Below are 11,885 nucleotides of genomic sequence, written 5' to 3' on the forward strand. Positions count from 1 at the left end.
GGTGTAGTATCGTAAATGCGGACTGGCTACGTCCACACTACCGATATCTACACCGGATATTTGCGAATTTTTCCATTACCAGTTCCTAAATAGCAGCCACAGGTTGCAATATCGGAACTGGATATGGAAAATTCGAGGATATCGGGTGTAGATATCGGTAGTGTGGACGTAGCCACTCGCTCCGTTTTTTTGTCATTACACATACGTAAAACAATTTCATTTTTTATATTTTCAATTAGTGCAAGTTGTTTTTTCCTGGGAAAATTCGCCATAATTTAAATTTTATAAAATAAGATCCGGGCCCTAGTTATTAGCATCGGCTGGTACCCCCATCTCGTCAGGCCTCAATACACATATCACTTTTCGGTAATTTTCCTGTTTCCCATACTTTCACTAGTACCCTAAGGGTAAGATTTTGTGTTTAAGTTTACTTTTTGTTCCCATTTTATAAGCACGTGAATTTATAGGTTCGGTGATTATTCCGCAAAAAGTGATCTCGCGCACGCCACTAAAATCTCGATCACGGAACATCTGGCACCCAAAATTTCCATCAATCGAAATATACCCACGCGAAATATTGTACAAATGAAAACTCGAATGTCAGATATTCCGTATTCACGATTATCGTGCGCGCAATCGCTATTGGTGCAATAATCCGTTTACCGAATTTATACTACCGTCAGAACTTTAACTTTAAAAGCAACAAAAATATATGTCTGTATGAATCATCATCGGCTTTAGGTTTTGAACCATTCATGTTAGTAAACCATTACTTGCAAGTTTGTCGTTAAAGTAAAGGTGAAGCTAATAATAGTTAATAACAAGTGAAACTAATAATAGGCTCGTAAAAAAGAAGTGACATTTGACATATGTCGTAATGGTCGTAGGCCGTGGCGTTTAGAGTGCGTCTAATTGGTGGAAATGTCAGTGACGCACGTCATGTGTCGGTGTCAGGGGGGCTGGTGATCGACGAGGCTCCGAGGAAAGAAGCTCCACGATGATGATGTCGGTGAATGCGAGCGGGCGGGCAGCCTCTCTGGAGGGCACCCAATGGTCCAACTTCCATTGCAGCAAAGACGCGCTCACAAACACATACGGCTGGTTCCTGCAAGTTCTCCTCGCCGGCCTGGCCTTCACTTGTCTCATAGGTACTTTGCAAACCCTTTGCACTACACTCGGTGCGTTCATTTCACATCTCTCATATCGATCGTATTCTTGCCGTACAGGGAAACGATTCTGCGAGCCCAGATATACTAGAAGGTCGTGGCTCGTCTGGTTTTATGATACTTCCAAACAAGGAATGGGAGCTTTCATCATTCACATGGCCAACGTGTGGCTCGCGTCGCAGTTCATCGGAGATCCTTGCACATGGTATTGTCTTTAGAGATTAGATTTGAGATATGTATGAATGTGAAATTGGGGTCTAGGTCACAATCTCGACTCTCACTATTTTGGTCACGTTGCAGTGACCGACTAGACTGTAATGCAAATATGCTCCATATGCAACTGTAATGCAAATATGCTCTATTAACAAATAAATATATTCTTTATATTGTGATTTTTTTTATAATACATTTTTTTTTAGGTATATAATAAATTTTATGCTCGATTCGACCTTAGGCTTGTTGATCATTTGGGCAGGTATACGGGTGGCTCAAGCACTCTCAAGATTGTATGGATTCTATCTCATAAATTTTGGAGAGTATGGTAAGTATTCTTTAAATAGTATGTAACTAGAATGATTTACCGATTATTTTATGATTAAAATGTTTATCTTTATAGGTAAACCTGCTTCTGCGTGCGCATGGGGTTGTCAATGTGCTTTATATGCTCTTATAATGATTGTCATGAAAGCGAGTATAGGTATAGCAGTTTGGTTTCTCAGCCAAGTTGGCGTAACACGCTTCGTCTTATCACCATTCACGGATCAACGACTTGAACTAGCTGTTATTATGTTAATAATTCCGTTTTTTGTTAACGTAAGTAATATTACAACTATGCGTATACATACATATAATCTGAATGATATATAATTGATACAATTGATATATAATTGAGATAATTGTTCTAGATTTTAATGTTTTGGGTTACTGATAACTTTTTGATGTATCGTCCACATCCTGATAATACTAAAATAAAAACAAAGGTTTGTAAAAGTTGTTATTTAGCGGGTAATATTTGTCGATGTGCAAATTTAAATTGATTTTTTTTAGGTACGATATCGATCTATCAAAAAAGAAAAGTCTGGTTCCGAAAGTGAAGATATGTCAGCAGACGAGAGGCTCATCGGTGCAACTGCATGACCATCTCGAAAGCCTGTTATAGAACGGGCTTAACATCGAACATAATCTCCAAAGATTACACCGCCAAATATGAAGATAAATCTTAAATGGAAATATAATACAAATGTCCTGTGATATTTGCATTATAAAATTATTTTTGGAACATAAATACCACAAAATATGCTATCATTCTTAATTTTATAACATTGTTGGATTTGGTTAATGAGATTTTTGACGTTGCATGTTTGAAGCAATTCAAATAATTAAAATCGCAATATAAAATAATGCAATTCATATAAGACATATTATTTTAGAGATCGTTAGGTCACATTTAATTTAACATTCTAGATATAATTTTCATATTTAATTGTGAGCTGTAGAATGCTTATATTGTAATAATTCGATGTTATCAAAGGTGTAATCGCTTTTTTATTTTTTATACCTGTGATTTATTAAAATGTAATGGATATTGTTATTATATTATTAATATATGTATATACACGACTATTTATATTCAATGACATCCAAAAGAATGTGGGTGTCAATTTAATATGTATCATAAGATGATGATGAATGAAATTTAATTGTTTGTATATTTTTAAAAAAGCTTAATCACAAATATTCCTATATCTTGATATTACATACTTTTGTATGTCTATATATTTTATTGTAATAAATTTGTAAAATGAGAGATTTGTATGTATGTACATATTTTTTGGAGCAATCAAGTGTCGACAAATTTATATTAAAAAAAATCTCAATAGATTATTGTTCCTTGAAATTTTTGTACTTGAATTGCGAACGTGTATATTTCCATAATTATTTACCCATTATTTGTATATTATTGTGATAAGTTTTTGTTATTATAAATACTTTTCTATTCCATTGATTTCAATGTTTATAATTTTTAACAATGTCTCAAAAGAGTGTAAATATTTGTTGATAAAAATCTGTTGCTCTTATCACTGCTTCTCAAAAAAGAAAACTACTTGTAAATAGATTATGAATTTAAATTATTTTTACGCATTTTAAGTGCCAAGTACTTTTTTATATAGTTAAATCGTACTATAATTTTACAGAATAAGTTCAATGAAATGTACATAATATGTTGAGCTAATTTATTTTCGGATTGTATGAAATATTTTAAGATTTAAATGCAATAATAAGTTTTGGATTAGATTTAATATTTTAATACATTTATATTATTGACTGGTTTGTGGAATGTGTACATTATGAAAAAAATAAAAATAAGTACCAAATACATATTATACAAATAGAGAATTTTATTCTCATATTCGCATTGATATTTGTTAATATTAGCTTCAAAAGCTAGCAAATGTTAAAAACATATTTTTGTAAATTAAGTATATGTATAATGCATTTTTTTTGTGTTTTTCATAAGTGTCACGAATAAAAGACTGTAATTTTTACTATATGAACGTATGTGTGTAATGATTATTCTCCATGTTTTTAGTTACCTCCAATTCAAACACAAGATACTTAATATGATCATTATAATATTATATTGGGTATATTTTAAAGTGTTTATAAAAAAATATATGAATTTTTGTATCGTAGTAAGAGATCTGGTGAAATACACATAATCAAAAAATAATATATTTTTTTAATATTTTACCTTTTCAAAAACTCATTTCCATTTCTTAGGTCTGAAATTTTAGAGTATATAAGATTTAGTATTTTAAAGGGTAGAAGGAACCAGTGGTGGCTCGTCCATATGGGCTGCAGGGCTGCAGTCTCCCAGTATAGTACATATGCATGCTATTTTTGTCTGCATTTGATCACCGGTATGGTCAACGAGCTACTACAGCCCGATTAATCTCTACAGCCCCCCCTCTATGAATTTTCACGAGCCGCCACTGAAAGGAACTAAGAAAAATCTTGTAAAAATGATACAGTCTATTAGATGCATAATTGACAACAAGATAATATATTGCTTTAATAATGAACATATTATGCATTGAAGCATTTAAAGTTCTCAGTTACGTTAAGGTTTTTGTTATATTGTTTTAACACTATGCGGCCGCTGATTCATATTTGTATCACGTTGGGTGCACAACTCTTACTGGCCGCTAATACATATGTATGTATATGATTCACGACTGCGCGAACTGTTTCAGTCCGCTGATATATGTTTGTATCACGTTTTCGTTTATGACGCAAACGTGATACAAAATTGTATCATCGGCCAAAAACGATTGACGAAAACGTAATACAAAAATATATCAGCGGACTGAAACAGTTCTTGTAGTCGTCGCGCAGTCGTGAATCTGTATATATGTATGTGTCAGCGGCCAGTAAGCGTTGAGCACCCAACATGATACAAATATGAGTCAGCGGCCGTCATAGTGATATTTGCATTTCGATTGCGTACAAGTGCGAACGTTGTCTTTGACTTGGTGAATTGTCGGTGTTACTTCTTCGCTGCTAGGTATTTTTTTTTATTGAAATTGATAATAAATTTTTATACGAGTTTATTTTAATTATTTTTCAATCTCTTGTATAGAATGGATAACGACACATTCGGTAATAATTTGGAGGATGAATACGCAGATAATTTATGTGACGTTCCCAGTGATCTCGAAGAAAATGAAGACAGCATTGGAGAAAATATCGATGAGCCCAGTGAAGAAGAAAGTTCAGACGATCCACTTCAACAAATAAGAAGATATACACGTGTTTTTCGTCTGTCCAGCAGTGAATTCGATCCTGTCGAAAGTTATGAAGATGACGATATTGATTGGTCGGCCATCGATTCGTCAAGAAAAAATGAACCTTTTCAAGGCTCAGCAGGTCCTCAAATACCCAATGACCAGAAGAGCGTAGAAGATGTGGTGAACTGTTTTATTGGTGATGATTTACTTCAACACATAGTAACTGAAACAAACAGATATCGGCAACAAAATCACCAGAAGTGTAAAATCCCAAAAAAGAGCGGAAAATGGTTTGATGTCACACTGGCCGAAATAAAAAAATGCTTCGCATTAGTTATAATTATGGGATTGATAAGAAAAGCAAGAATCAATGATTATTGGTCCAATAATCCACTGATCGAGACACCGATATTTTCGAAGACGATGAGCCGAAATAGGTTTCGACAAATACTACAGTTCCTGCATTTTTCGGATAACAACATTCACCAAAACGCTGACAGACTTGCGAAAGCGCAGTTTTTGATCGAGTATTTTATCAAAAAATTTCAGGAGAATTTTAGTGTCAATAATAGTGTTAATTATCAGCATGACAATTTTCATAATTTTTTATTAGAAGTTGCAAAAGCGTGGTTAACTAGTACAGAAAATATCAATCATCCTACAACATCTGGTGGTACATATGTTGATTCTAACTGGAGGCTTTCCGGAGAACTACAAAAACATCAGCTCATCAAGATATCGGACACTAAAAAACCTATACGAAGAAGGTGTCGTGTATGTTTTAAAAATAAAACTGTGAAATATACAAATTTGTGGTGTAAGTTCTGTAAAATACCCTTACACGTAGGTGATTGTTATACGACGTATCATACAAAAAAACATTTTTGATTTTTTTTAGGATTAGGAAATAAATTACTCGTTATTTATCTTTTATGTTTAAAAAATAAATAAGGAGTAATAATAAAGAGTATAAGTTTAATTAATTGAAAATTTTATAATTTATAATACAATGTGATGGTTTTTGTCATGATTTGGAAAATATATTGATGTGTTATTTATCAAAATATTTTCCACTTAATGTATTTTATATTATTATATAATATATAATAATATATAACATATGCATATATGTAAGTTTTACATAAAAAAATACGGCATTCGTAATTATCCCAGTTAAATATCTATTTTTCACTTTTTATCTATGTATAAGTTTAAAATTTAAATGTATATGTATTTTTCCCTAATAAATTTAGAATATTATAAAACACCAAAATGCATTTTATTTTTACAAATATATCTCGCTAAGTTCCACATATGTTTTGTATCACCAAAAGAAACATTGAAAAAAAGTCTTAGCTCAGTATAATTTACGACACCGCTCCACGCCATTGACAATATATGGGTTAAGGGGTACCAATAAGTATCACCATATGTATTATGTACATATGTATGTATAATATCTTTGTTTGTATTTTACTACAGATTTAACAGGGACGTATCATTGTAAAAAAATGTTTGAATTTAAACGTAATAAGCAATTATAAAGGATAAATTTCATGCGTAAACAAAATTCGTTAGTTGTTCCTATAGATACAGAACAATCGATATTTTCCTTTTATTTATTTTATTTCATTTATATGCATGTACATGCGAATATATATAATTTTTTTTAATTGTTTCGAACCTCATACGAATTGCATTAAATTATGGCACATTTGATTTTGTGGTCAAAACAATATTATGTCAATCAGTTGGGAGTATAGCCGTACCTTAGATTTTTTTGAGGGGGGGGGGACGATAACGACATAGGCGACTTCGCCAATCGTTTAAAAAAAACTTTTACTGTGGATTTTCCTATGAAGGTAAGTATGTACGTAAATTCAGTGCGTTTCAAAGAATTGTGATGTGATTCTCATAATTATAATATATTATTATTAAAATTTGGGCATATAATCCTCTCATATGTAAACGACCTTGGTTGAGGCTATAATATTGTTCCGTAGGGATGGGTAGAGAATCCAAATAAAAGCCCAAAGTCACTTCACAGCATTTATTTCTTCCTCGACACGTTTTTTACATACCTCCTTTACGTTTCACATGGCTTTCGTGTCAGTGGTCATTTTTATTTACCTATTGTTATAGTCACGTACCAGATATGCAGTCCCACGGTTTCGTCACGCCGTCCTACACTTTCGCGCTGTCAGTTCTGAGAACTCTAGCGGAAAGTGGCTGGGTGCCGTTACTGACCACTAAGTCCATTCGGGGATCTTCATTGTTAGCCGACAGCACTTAAGCCTAGAGATAATCCTCGAAAACCAATTATAACGGCGGCTCCTTTTAACATATGCTACAATATGTTATGTACGTTAAACGGCTTATTGCGCAAATTGCGATTGCACGCACGACCATCGCTGCCACAAAGATCGCGAATACGGAATATCTGGCACTCGAGTTCTCATTAGTACAATATTTCAATTGATGGAGTTTTTGAGTGCTAGATGTTCCATCGTCGAGATTTAAGTAACGTGCGCGAGATCGCTTTTAGCGGAATGACCAACTGATATGTACATGTACGTAGAATGTGTTTCAATTACAACACCATTATACTTAGAGATTAATACACTTGACAATCAGCTGACATTAAATTCTTATTAATTTGATATAAGGCAATCCTACGGCTCGGTAAAGAAAAAGTGTCAATTATTAAAATTATTTTTTTTAAATATTGATCTTATTGGGTGGTTATTACAATATTAACATGGATCGTAATTGTATAGTAAAGTGGATTTCAAAACAACTTGGATTCACTACCGATTATCACAATACTGACCTATTACATTGTCACGTGATAATATTGATAGCGTGATGGACCCCATTCTGAAAATTTTGGCCAAAACATCAATGTGTGATTTCACTCTGTTTTGGCCATAAATGTCACTTAGATTGAGGTTAGACAGTGGGGTGGCCGCGTTTGTTATCAATCGAATTGCATTTAATTGCATTATACAATGTTTACACGCTGTGTTATATTCGTATACAAAGAAAAAATATTTTGTACTCCGGTGAGATGCTGCAGTGCAAGTACAATACCCTTAATATCAAGCAAAAGAACTAAATTCAACTACCGTGGAGAAGGTGTGAAGAAGCATAGCAACATCCCATTAGTTTCTGACCATTGGGATAACAAGAAATCGAAAGGCGACTATTTCACAATAAACAGCAAACCTTCAAAAGAGCCTGAGGTCAAACGCTCGTTTCAAAGCCTCGGCATATCTCCAGAAATTTTGAAAACTCTATCCAACACGAAGATAAATCATCCAAGCACCATTCAAAACAAAGCCATTCCGATCATACTCTCTGGCAAAAATTCACTAATAGCCGCGCAAACGGGTTGCGGAAAGACGTTAGCTTATTTACTTCCACTTTTAGAACAACTCATAATGTGGAAAAAAATCAAACCAAACACAAATTATAATAGTCCAATGGGTCTTATAATATCACCTAATAGGGTTCTCGGTATAGTAAAATATTATGCATAATGTAGTCTATTTTTTTTTTATTTGTAATTTTATTTATTCGTGATTTTATGTTTTAGCGCATCAACTTGAACAAGTTGCGAGACCTTTCTGTGATGAATTGTCTTTGAATATGGATTGTATAACTGGAGGACATACGACGCAATCAATAAGACATTCGACGATGAAAGAAGTCGACCTGGTGATTGCATCTTTCGGAGCACTCAGTAAAATGGTGACGCATCGAATTTACAGTGTTAAGAATTTACATCACGTCGTTTTGGACGAGGCTGACACACTTTTAGATGACAGTTTCAATGCGAAATTGGTTCACTTCTTAAAAAAAATATCAGTGAGTATAAATCAAATATGAATGTACATATATCAGTTCCATTGTTAATAATGAATACATAATTTTACAGTTTGTATATCAAGCAACAGTCCCACCGACAGGCTCGCAACTGACTCTGGTTAGCGCGACTATGCCTACAAACCTTCCGGAAGTTCTATCTGATTTTATAGATGTGGAATCATTGGCGAGAGTATCCAATGATTATTTACATAAATTGCTTCCCAATGTTAAACAAAAGTAAGAATTCATCAATAATAATTTATAAAACGTGCAAATTTATAGTTTTGTGACGAAATGTTGTTTGTTCACTGATTAGAAGGTATGGAAAATACTATTCAATTTGCGTATTGATCTGGAATGTAATGTATTTTGATGGAAATCGCATTCAATCAATGTTTTGAACGAATGGCACGTTTAATTCTATACTTTCTCAAATCGTATTAGCTGACTATGTTTTACTTTTAGGTTCCTACGGATTGGAAAGGTAGACAAACCGATGGAATTACTAAAACTAGTCAGAAGTGATCAAAGCAAGCGCGTACCACTCATGATATTCTCCAACCAAACGGCAACATCGAATTGGATATCGCTATTTTTGAATGAGCACGGAATAAAGTGCATACATTTAAACTCAGGAATGCCTGTTGAAATGAGAAATACTAACTTTGAATTATTCAAAAGTGGACAAGTCAATATTATCTCTTGTACAGATATTGGATCTAGAGGACTGGACACAATACGAGTATGTTGTCATAATCTTTTTTGTTATGTACAAATTATGCAAATTTATGAATGATGATGATTGATGTGTTTGCTTTTCAGACTAAACATGTGCTAAATTATGAGTTTCCCTTGTATATCGCTGATTATATACATAGAGTGGGTCGTACGGGTAGGTTAGGAAGTCCCGAAGGTTGTCACGTAACGAACTTTATTTCTTCGCGTAGAGAAATACCGATAGTTCAAAAAATTGAAACGTCTGTTCGCAAATTGAAAGAGTTGCCTAATGTACAAGGTAACATAACCAAAGTGATATATGGAACCATCATGGACAACCCTAAGAGTAGTATAAAAAAGGTTCAATCAGTCATAAGAAATACGGCAAAAGCATAATAATTTTGATATGATTTTATATTTGTAAATAAAAAAAAACCAATAAAATGTTAAAATAGTGCTTCTTTACTTTGTTTTAAGTGATGATAATTTAAACTTTACAATATATACATACACACCTATGTACATTTCTTAAACAATTCTTGAATTCTATAGGTTTAATACTAATCAAAATATAAGAACGAATGCTTGACAAGACAACAAAAGAAACGTTTTAAAAGACCTTTTGATGAAAGACAAATTGTGGTTCTTAGTTGTAAGCTGTGGTTTGCATAGCAGATAAAAACATACAAAAAATATTTATATATTTTTTAAATTTTAATTTACTTAGGCTTTTGCCCCGACACACCTATGGTCAATTCTGTACATTTGTAGTTTATATAAATTTATAATATTATTATTATAAATTTGAGATTATATATACATATATTCAAATAATAGTGACAAATGAGGATAGGTTGGCAATTTGTTTGGAACCGTTTCAACAATGAAATTATATAAATTGGCTAACTCTAATAGGAAACGATCGACCGAGAGTCACATATATCCAAGGTCTAGCTAGCGACACCAGGCTAGAGATTGAACCCATGACCTCTCAGCTAATAGCATTATACGCTAACCAACTGAGCTACGTTTCTGGTATATGTAATGGAGTATTTCACAGTCGCATTAAATTAGCTTGATAGCTAAAATATATATAAATAAATAAAATAAAGAATGCTTCAGATATTTCATTGTATATATGTAGGTCTGTTACTGAGAGTTGGCGCGAACAAATGCATTTGTGTAGTGTCAGTGAATAGGTGTTACAGGCTTTAATTAAATATTTACATTATATATTTAATTTAATATTTTCCAACTCAAATTAAATATTTTCCATTTCAAATTAAATATTTTTCGTTTTAAATTAATAGTTTTTAAATAACATTTTATTATTTCCATATTTACATGTAATCGTTATAATGAAAGTTAATGACTGGAAAACAGATAAAACAGGAATAAGAGAACATTAAATGATTACATAACGCTTTTAAAATGCAATAATTTATAACGCTTCTTTAGCAGCTGCTGCAGGCAATTTCCCGTACATATTCATGTAGTATTTGTTGCAATTTGTCGATGTAACAGTGGAGACAGACTCTTGTATGATCTCAACCAAATTTAATCCGATCGATGAGTCTGCAAGCGAATTCCTGGAAGAACATTTAATCTTAGAAAATACTTCATGAATGGGATTCATCATTGGTGTGTATGGAGGTAAGAAAATTTAAAAAACGATTTTTACGCTCAACCAGCTCACGTACTTCTGGGGTATGGTGGATGCTGGCGTTGTCTAACACTAACCATACTTTTTCAAGATTTTCTTCTAATTTTTGCAACAATCTTTCAAGAAAATCACAAAAAAATATTGGAATTAACTGTGGAGTGCTCAATAATTTCATGCCACACTATTCCATCAATATTCATTGCCGCAATCAATACATATTTAATTTGAAATGGAACATATTTAATTTGAGGTGGAAAACCTGTAGCATGCTGTCACATTACATTCAATATATATCGTGTGCTATCGTTGTGTCTGGACGTGTTAAATCGTTCGCATTCTACCATGGAGGATATTGTTACTATAAGCCAGAGAATACTCGCGGACCTTTCAAAAAAAGGATCTGGTGCCAATGTCCTTACCAAGGACAGGGTGCGATACATCAGCGACGAAATTAAAAATATAGTATCCATCGCACGCGTCGCTTTTAATAACATGGCCTCGCTAAAAATCGCTGTGGAGTCCCTCCAGACTATCCACACTGATGTCGGTGAAATAAAGAGGATGATGTGTCGTCCCTTTCCAGCAGCTCTGGCTCCAGCTGTTTTTGTTGAACCTACAACTCTGCAATCGGGCGAGGTAACATTACGAGAACTCTCCACACTGTCAACTGAATGTAACAATACT

At 33.2% G+C, this 11,885-nt stretch overlaps 2 protein-coding genes and 1 long non-coding RNA gene across 3 annotated transcripts; 2 read left to right on the forward strand and 1 right to left on the reverse strand.

The window, feature by feature from the left end:
* Positions 1–904: 904 nt before the first annotated feature.
* LOC143911602 (store-operated calcium entry regulator STIMATE-like) lies at positions 905–3,888 on the forward strand. Its single transcript, XM_077430562.1, has 6 exons — positions 905–1,148; positions 1,227–1,371; positions 1,586–1,707; positions 1,783–1,979; positions 2,072–2,146; positions 2,214–3,888. The coding sequence occupies exons 1-6, from the start codon at positions 998–1,000 to the stop codon at positions 2,301–2,303; spliced, it is 780 nt and encodes a 259-aa protein (XP_077286688.1). The 5' UTR covers positions 905–997; the 3' UTR covers positions 2,304–3,888.
* A 3,966-nt stretch (positions 3,889–7,854) lies between these two features.
* Dbp21E2 (putative ATP-dependent RNA helicase Dbp21E2) lies at positions 7,855–10,068 on the forward strand. The gene is made up of 5 exons (XM_077430788.1): positions 7,855–8,470; positions 8,550–8,821; positions 8,892–9,058; positions 9,287–9,563; positions 9,644–10,068. Exons 1-5 carry the CDS (start codon positions 7,963–7,965, stop codon positions 9,932–9,934), a joined length of 1,515 nt encoding a protein of 504 aa, XP_077286914.1. The 5' UTR covers positions 7,855–7,962; the 3' UTR covers positions 9,935–10,068.
* Positions 10,069–10,768: 700 nt separating this feature from the next.
* LOC143911603 (uncharacterized) lies at positions 10,769–11,885 on the reverse strand. Its single transcript, XR_013260584.1, has 2 exons — positions 11,220–11,885; positions 10,769–11,127 (listed from the first exon to the last, which is right to left on the reverse strand). It is a non-coding gene; the product is annotated as an uncharacterized LOC143911603 (long non-coding RNA).

Source organism: Arctopsyche grandis, chromosome 5 (assembly GCF_051622035.1).
Source record: "Arctopsyche grandis isolate Sample6627 chromosome 5, ASM5162203v2, whole genome shotgun sequence".
Taxonomy (NCBI): Eukaryota; Metazoa; Arthropoda; class Insecta; order Trichoptera; family Hydropsychidae; genus Arctopsyche; species Arctopsyche grandis.

Excerpts from the sequence above, each read along its gene's own strand:
- LOC143911602 (XM_077430562.1), top strand. The coding sequence starts at position 998 with ATGATGATGTCGGTGAATGCGAGCGGGCGGGCAGCCTCTCTGGAGGGC. Across the intron at positions 1,149-1,226 it reads GGCCTTCACTTGTCTCATAG|GGAAACGATTCTGCGAGCCC; the intron begins GTACTTTGCAAA and ends CTTGCCGTACAG. Across the intron at positions 2,147-2,213 it reads ATACTAAAATAAAAACAAAG|GTACGATATCGATCTATCAA; the intron begins GTTTGTAAAAGT and ends GATTTTTTTTAG.
- Dbp21E2 (XM_077430788.1), top strand. The coding sequence starts at position 7,963 with ATGTTTACACGCTGTGTTATATTCGTATACAAAGAAAAAATATTTTGT. Across the intron at positions 8,471-8,549 it reads ATCACCTAATAGGGTTCTCG|CGCATCAACTTGAACAAGTT; the intron begins GTATAGTAAAAT and ends TTTATGTTTTAG. Across the intron at positions 8,822-8,891 it reads ACTTCTTAAAAAAAATATCA|TTTGTATATCAAGCAACAGT; the intron begins GTGAGTATAAAT and ends ATAATTTTACAG.